This window comes from Ipomoea triloba, chromosome 13, assembly GCF_003576645.1.
Source record: "Ipomoea triloba cultivar NCNSP0323 chromosome 13, ASM357664v1".
Lineage (NCBI taxonomy): Eukaryota > Viridiplantae > Streptophyta > Magnoliopsida > Solanales > Convolvulaceae > Ipomoea > Ipomoea triloba.
The window spans coordinates 15,428,311-15,436,476 of NC_044928.1; the positions used below are offsets into that span (position 1 = coordinate 15,428,311).

At 35.2% G+C, this 8,166-nt stretch overlaps 1 protein-coding gene across 1 annotated transcript; it reads left to right on the forward strand.

Moving 5' to 3' along the window:
* Positions 1-2,738: 2,738 nt before the first annotated feature.
* Positions 2,739-7,316, forward strand: LOC116002005 (tyrosine--tRNA ligase, chloroplastic/mitochondrial-like). The gene is made up of 2 exons (XM_031242008.1): positions 2,739-3,012; positions 5,502-7,316. Exon 2 carries the CDS (start codon positions 5,610-5,612, stop codon positions 7,113-7,115), a length of 1,506 nt encoding a protein of 501 aa, XP_031097868.1. The 5' UTR covers positions 2,739-3,012; positions 5,502-5,609; the 3' UTR covers positions 7,116-7,316.
* Positions 7,317-8,166: the final 850 nt, after the last annotated feature.

An 8,166-nucleotide genomic window follows, 5' to 3' on the forward strand; every position in this document is an offset into this window, starting at 1 on the left:
TCTCTTTACTTTACTTGTAGTAGCTTTACTTTTTGCAAACTGATCTGAGCTAACCCATTTACTATTCATTGCATATTTATCTTATCATCTGGGTTTGTGTGAAAGCACTTTTGCATGCAAGATATATCCTTATCCTGACACATCTTTTATCTTGCTACATATTTCACAACCCACTCCATATGTGTAATTCAATTTACACATCCTGACACATCTTCTATCTTGCTATCTTTCTTTCACAACCCATTTCACACGTGTAATTCAATTTACACATCTGGGTTTGCAGGATCCCACGTATGCATGTGCACCATATTTTATACATTTGTTATTTGATATATTCTAAGTGTTTCTAACGTTTTGCATGCAGATTATATCTTCGTTTTTACGCTAATTATCATATAGCACTTTACCGTATCTTTATTTCCGCTGTGCAATTCAAGTTGAATTTATTCACTTGAATTATCTTTGATAAAGTGTTATAATATTTTTGAATTGTTTGAAAAGTCTATTCACCTCCCCCCCCTCTAGACTTTTCGCACCCTATCGGGACCAACAGTTATAAGAACGGAGATCCAAGAATAAGGCTAATTTATTACTGTGTTCACACTTAACTATGTAATCAATCCAATTATTCAATTACCAAAATTTAACCATAATAGGCACTAACTGATTTTATATAATAAATTAATAAATTAATAAATAAATAAATAAAATAACTGATTTTACCAAAATGCCCCTAACTTTGGGCGGGAAACTTTGGAAGGAGGATAATGCTTTTATATATAGTATATATATATATATATATATATATATATATATATATATATATATATAAAGAAAGTAAAAAAAAAAATAGAGCAGTGCTCATTTGCATTGTATTTTGGACTGCAATTTCAACATATGAAGTAATCTTTGTTTTTTTTCCAATCATGACTAAGATAACTTTCATACGTCGTTTTTTATTTTCTCTCTCAAATTTAACCCTTTACCGGGCGTTTGGTTGGGAGGAGGGAATTAGGGTGGAAAAGAATTGTAATTCGGTGGAATTGCAATTCAATGAATAAAGTAGGAATTGAAATTACAGTGTTTGGTATGCAAAAATAGGAATATAGGGAATTGAAAGGTAAGGAGTGACAAAATGACTAAAATACCCTTATGTTGTGGTAGATGTAGTAGTAATAGTAGTAGTAATAATAATGATAATGATAATGATAATGATAATGATAATAATAATAATAATAATAATTATTATTATTATTCTTTCAAAAAAAATAATAATCATAATAAGTATAATAATAATAATTCAATAATAATAATAATAATAATTCTTTCAAAATAATAATAAATAATAATAATAATAATAATAATTCTTTCAAAATAATAATACTAATAATCATTATTATTTCAAAATAATAATAATAATAATAATAATAATTATTATTATTATTATTTCAAATTAAAAAAAAGAAGACAAAGGGTATGGGAGGAGGGGCAAAATTGTCTTTAAACCAACAAATTGCCCCTCCTCTCCACCGAATTGCAATTCATGGGTGGAATTGCAATTCATGGGAGGTAACCCATGAATTGCAATTCATCATTTGGAGGGAATTGCAATTCCCTCCAATCAAACACTGTAGTTTGGGAATTCACTGAATTGCAATTCAATGAATTGCAATTCCCCCAAACTACATCCAACCAAACAGGCCATTAGTGTCTGATCACTAATAAAGTTCTAATTTTTGTTGTCTTTTCTTAATCACTTTAATGTTAAAGTTAGAACTTTAGAATCACAAAAACTCTAATCATGAATGTAAAGTCCGTATAAACACCAATTATGAATAAAAAGTTTCTTTTTTTCCTTCCTCTTTTTTTTTTTTTTTTTTTTTTTTTTTTTTCTTCTTCTTCTTCTTTAACTAACATCTTTATCTAGTATTGTGGTTCACTAAAGTCAGTAAAAACATGGCAACTAATCAGTGTATAAAATATTAATTTTTAAATTTATTGTTGTTTTATTCTGTTCATGCAGATTCAGAATTAAAGAATCACTAGTAGTTGTCCCCGTGCGATGCACGGGAAATATGTTGTAAAAATATATACTATACTATTATAATAATATATTATAAAAATTATATGAAATGAATATAGCATTTTGTTTTGAGTACGAATATAGTGTGTGTGTGTGTATGTGTGTGTATATATATATATATGAATATTTCAACACATTTAAATTTTAACAAATTTAATGAATTTGAATTCCAAAAAAAATGGACCAAAACGATTGTATTTTCATTGGGTGAGAATTAGAGTCAAGATAAGCTTATATAAGATAAGAATATAAGATATATTCAGAATTTTGATTAATTGCTCAATAAATTTGTTTAACCGATAACTCCTTAACAAATTAATTGTTAACCAAAATTTGACAAATCAGATAACCAATAATCGAACAAAAATATTACACTTAAGAACGGTTAATTGAAATTCTTTGATTTGATCAATTAACCAAATTTTCACTAAACTTTGCACACCTCCAAAAACAACAAATAATTAATTCAAATAAAATAGAAATATTTTAACATAATACAAATAATTAAATTTAAACTTTTAGCTTGTAACATATAATTTAAACACACTATTAGTAAACAATTATTAATCTAAATTAAATGTAAAATACAAATATTTATCTTATTTTTTTAAAACAAAGTTTTATACACACACCAAGACACAATAACACTACCCATTAGCTGAGCCGCCCTCACCCATCAAAATCTCCCAGCCTCCCACTCCACTCAACCCCTCTCTCTGCCCCGCAAGTCGCAACCTCGGCGTCTCCGCTTGTCCTCCTCTGCATCGAGATATATCGGTTGAAGGTACTAATAGACACCGGTGGAAGAGGAGTGGGTCGGGGCAACAATCGGCGCCGGTGACTCCTTCTTTCTAGCGGTGTTAAGACTGGAGGGTAAAATTCTTGCCGGTCGAAGCGGCGGACATCCGGGCAACCTTCTTCCTAGCCAGGTAAGCAGTGAAATTTTCTTTTCTCTTCTTTTCTCTCATCGTTTCGGAATATTAAAATCGATATTTAGGATTGCAAATGTGGTTCATCTTGTGGCTTAGGGTCCGTACTCGAATTAGGGCTAAATATTGTTGGGAATGGGGATGAACTGTAAATGTTGAGTATAGATCTTTGTTTATTAACGCAGAGTGTGTCTGGAAGTGGAATTGCATATAGGTAATAATTATTAAATAGAACTCAATGAAAGGTATTTCAATAATAGGTGGTTACCATTGTTGAATACAATGTATTAGTAGAAGGGTAAAAATGAAAACAAATTATAGCTCTGTGTGTTTCCTCTAACAGCAAACGGTATGCGACTATGTGAGCCCTTAAGGCTCTTCACAATAATTCCATCTGCATTTCTCTTTTGAACTTGCCTAGAAGTGAAAATGTTTTGAAATTCAAAGGGGTACATTATCGTTACATATTTTAACAACACCAACAACTAATTCCAAGTTTCTTATTATATATAATTGCTGTCATTTAAAATGATTAGTCCTCTAAGGTTTCATCCTTATAAGATCCACTGCTGCAAAAAAAAAAAAAAACTTGAACAAAATCAACCCAACAATAGACTCCAGATATATGCGAGTTGTATATTAAGTCGTAATTTTGGTTTAGTCACTTTTCAGAGTTGTATATTAAGTCGTAATTTTGGTTTAGTCACTTTTCACATGCACTGATAACATTGTCCTTTGAAATGTCCAGCAAATGTTTATTTGTCACAGTAGCCAAAAAACCCTACAACAAATTCAGCATTGCCACCTTTTAGTGAGAACAATGTACCTTCAAGATTTTTCAATACACACACTAATCTAGTTTCACAATTATCATAGAAGTGGGCTGCCAGATTCATCACTTATAAAACCCTATAATCTAGTAATAGCTATAGTATTTTAATAGTGTTTTAGACAATAAAATTCATCCCATAAGAATTCTTATTCCTATATTTACCTCAAGAAAATCAACATCACCATCACTTAGTTGCAAGGGCAACATTGAGGAAGAGTTTGTTGGTCAATGAATCTTTAGCACTGGGAATGCCTTATGAAGGTTCACAAAGACCTCTTTCCTTACAGAGCCTGATTACCATACTCATTCCAACAAACTCTTTTATCTCCTTTGGAGGAGGATTTATCTGAGTTTCACTACCAATTCAAGTAAATCAGTTATATGTTGTTTAAGGGTTAAACACATTAATGAACCAAACACAATGTAACAGAAAAGTCACCTGATTATGCTTATCATATAACTCAGCTGCTCCAATCCCTATGCAAAAACAAAACATTACCCTTAATGTCAACAACCCTAATTCTAAACATTACCCTTTGTAGGAAGTTGTAGTGGGTGTTTTAACAATTTAACATCATGTTTTGGAGTAGCCCAAGCCAAGTTACTAAGCTGCAAACGAAGTGCATAAAGGGTTCTTATTTTTTGCCAAGAGAGTCACAGACCAAAAAGACTCTAGGCCATAAAGCTCTCAGAACAAGTAATGTCAAATGTACACATATTTAACCATAAAGAATATTGTTTCCTAGAACTACAAAACTAGTATAGAGCTGTAAGAGCACTTCTGCTCAAATGTAGTTAAAACTAGAATAATACTGCACTTGCTACTACTAGAATAAAATGGAAATGATGATTTGAAGTTAAATTAATTACTCCGTATTCAACTTTAACTAGTTAACTTATTTTGGATAAAAAAAATTGTTCTTAGAAATATATTTGCAATCGCTACTACTTGATTTAAATTTTAATGTGCTCAACACTTCGGTTTTCAGTTTTAGTTCAAATGGTTCAGCTTGCCCGATAAGCTCGACAACCCGAGTACTAGGGTTAGGGCTAACCTGAACCCGAAAATAAAATAATAAAATAATTGAATAATTGATAAGCCCGAACTGATAACTTGATAAGCCCAAAACTAAGCGGGCTGGCCTATTGACATCCCTATTTCACAATGCTTGATGTGTACTGAGTGATGGGTTCTGGAGCTTTTCTTTGTTTCTCATCGTTACCATGGATTTGTTCATCTAATTTTGTGAGGGAGAAGCTTTAGGCCCTAACAGAGAGGGACTACCTGGTATACTGATATGTTCAATTGTTTTGAATTCTTACTTTATTCAAATTTCTGTGATGGTTCACTTCAATTAGGAAAATGTACTGTTCTTTAGATGAACATTGCAGGGCCATTATGACTTCTGAGTTGCTCTTTGCTGCAGATACATTATGGTGGTTTCTTTTCTAGTACTGTATTTTCTTTTTGAGCCAAATGGCTTACATTTACCTTCCTTGATCTCTTTTGGGAAGGGATGAGTTGAGTGCCGGAAAAAGGCTATATGTTGATTGGCTTCGTAAGGTCAATTATTGATTTTGTTATTTCCTGCTATTATGGTTTTCTAAAGTTTATTTATTTATTTATTTATTTATTTTTATTTTCCCTTGACAATAGAGGCTACAGATGTCAGAGCAATTCAGCATCAAAACTTAAGCTACAAATTCTCATACCGGTATCCTCCATTGCTGCTACGCATGGCTTCTGTCAGAACCTTTATTCTTAATGGCGCCCATAGGCACTTCTCTCCCCTTCTCATCCAAAAATGCCCAATCCCGACTACTCACTTCTCACTGCCGCCGCAACAGCCTCTTTTGCTATTCTTCATCGCCGTCGTGCTCCTCCGCCCAATTTACTCCCCATCTCAGGAATGAGTCGGAGATGGAATCCGACCAGTGGCAGCAGAGGCGGAATGTGGTGGAGATTTTGGAGGAGAGGGGATTACTGGAGTCCATCACTAGCGAAAACCTCCGTTCAATTTGCTCCAACCCGAATCTCCCACCCCTCAAAGTCTACTGCGGGTTTGACCCGACGGCTGAAAGCCTCCATCTCGGAAACCTTCTTGGCCTTATTGTTCTCTCCTGGTTCCTTCGCTGTGGCCATAAAGTCGTTGCTCTCCTCGGTGGCGCCACCGGCCGTATTGGTGACCCCTCCGGCAAGAGCGTAGAGCGGCCGGAGCTCGATTACGTTACATTGAATCACAACATCGCTGGAATTTCTGCCAACATTCGGCAAGTACTACTCTCTCCAGATTCATCTTACCTCACCTCCGACATTCAGATCCTAGACAACTATTATTGGTGGAAAGACGTGAAATTTCTCGATTTCTTGCGAGATGTAGGAAGGTTTGCTAGGGTTGGGACTATGATGTCGAAAGAAAGTGTGAAGAAGAGATTGGAAAATGCGGAGCAAGGAATGAGCTACGCAGAGTTCACGTACCAGTTGTTGCAGGGCTATGATTTTGTGCATTTGTTCGAAAAAGAAGGTGTCACGGTTCAAATTGGGGGCAGTGATCAATGGGGGAATATTACAGCCGGAACGGACCTTATTCGCCGGATAATCGGAAAATCTTCGGAGACCGAAGCAGCAGCTTCTTTGGCTCATGGTTTGACATTCCCACTTCTCCTCAAGAGTGATGGGACCAAGTTTGGGAAATCCGAGGAAGGAGCAATATGGCTCTCACCTTCCCTCTTATCACCTTACAAGTTCTACCAATACTTTTTCTCTGTTCCTGATGCTGATGTGGTGAGATTTCTCAAGATTCTTACATTTCTCACCATTGAAGAGATTGAGGAGCTCAAAACACAAATGGGGAATCCTGGTTATGCTCCTAACACTGCACAACGTAGGTTGGCTGAGGAGGTTACACGGTTTGTTCATGGACAAGAGGGGTTGGATGAAGCCCTGAAGGCTACAGAGGCGTTGAGGCCTGGCAATGCAGATACTAAGTTGGATTGGAAAACCATTGAGGGAATTGCTGGTGATGTTCCATCCTGCTCGTTGCCTTATGATCAGGTGTTGAGTATTTCAGTTTTGGATCTTATTGTTTCTAGTGGTTTGCTCGAGAGCAAGTCTGCTGCGCGTAGAATGCTCAAGCAAGGAGGGCTTTACTTGAACAATGCCCGAGTTGATAGTGAGGCTAAGAAGATTGAGGATGACGATATTGTGGATGGAAAAGTTCTGCTTTTGTCTGCAGGAAAGAAGAATAAGATGGTTGTTAGAATTTCCTGACGTGTAGAGGCACAATGCTATCACCATTAAAATAGATAAACCTTCATGATCAAGTTGTATATCTCACATAGTTCTATATGCTATCGAACCTTTTTGTATCACACATTGTCTGTTCTAATAACATTTTTCCAAAACCAGGTGGGTGGGAGGGAACATTTGATAACTTTCTATCTGAATTGACTACTTATATATCTTCACAAAGTCTATTTGCAAGTTTAGAGTGGAGTAGTGCATCTTTTGCCTTTTGTTTGGTGTTCTTTGTTCACACAACATATGAACATTTGTCCCAAAGCCCACACAGGCTATTATTGTTAGAATGGTTGAATTTATAGCGAGGCAAAATGATGGGATTGCTGTATCCTATTCTTCGGATCCTAACTTGTCTTTCTTTGTGCAGTTTAGCCTTCTGATTGATATCACCAGGAAAGTACTAGCCAAAAAATTGTTTTTTAGTTTTAATTTTAATTTCTCTCAGGTAGTTCTCCCACTGAGAAAGAACCAATCTTTCAGGCTTCTGCAAGCACATGCGCGGTGTGCCCATACCCAGGGTAATTTCACAATGCTTGATGTGTACTGAGTGATGGGTTGTGGAGTTTTTCTTTGTTTCTCATCGTTACCATGGATGTGTTCATCTAATTTTGTGAGGGAGAATTTTTTGGCCCTAACTGAGAGGCAATACCTGGTATACTGAGATTATGTATAATTGTTTTGAATCCTTTATTCAAATTTCTGAGTTGGCTCTTTGCTGCAGATACATTATGATGGTTTCTTTTCTAGTACTGTATTTTCTTTTTGAGCCAAATGGCTTACATTTACCTTCCTTGATGGGATCTCTTTTGGGAAGGGATGAGTTGAGTGCTGGCAAAAAGGCTATATGTTGATTGTCTTCTTAAGGCCAATTATTGATTTTGTTTTTCCCTGCTAAATTATGATTTTCTAAAGTTTTTTTTTCCCTTGACAATAGGGGCTACAGATGTCAGAGTAGTTCAGCATCAAAACTTAAACAAGAAAATTCTCATTGCTCTTATTGTTGCATCTACCCTTCTTGGTG

What these genes read in the sequence shown, in the direction of transcription:
- LOC116002005 (XM_031242008.1), top strand. Translation starts at nt 5,610, where the DNA reads ATGGCGCCCATAGGCACTTCTCTCCCCTTCTCATCCAAAAATGCCCAA.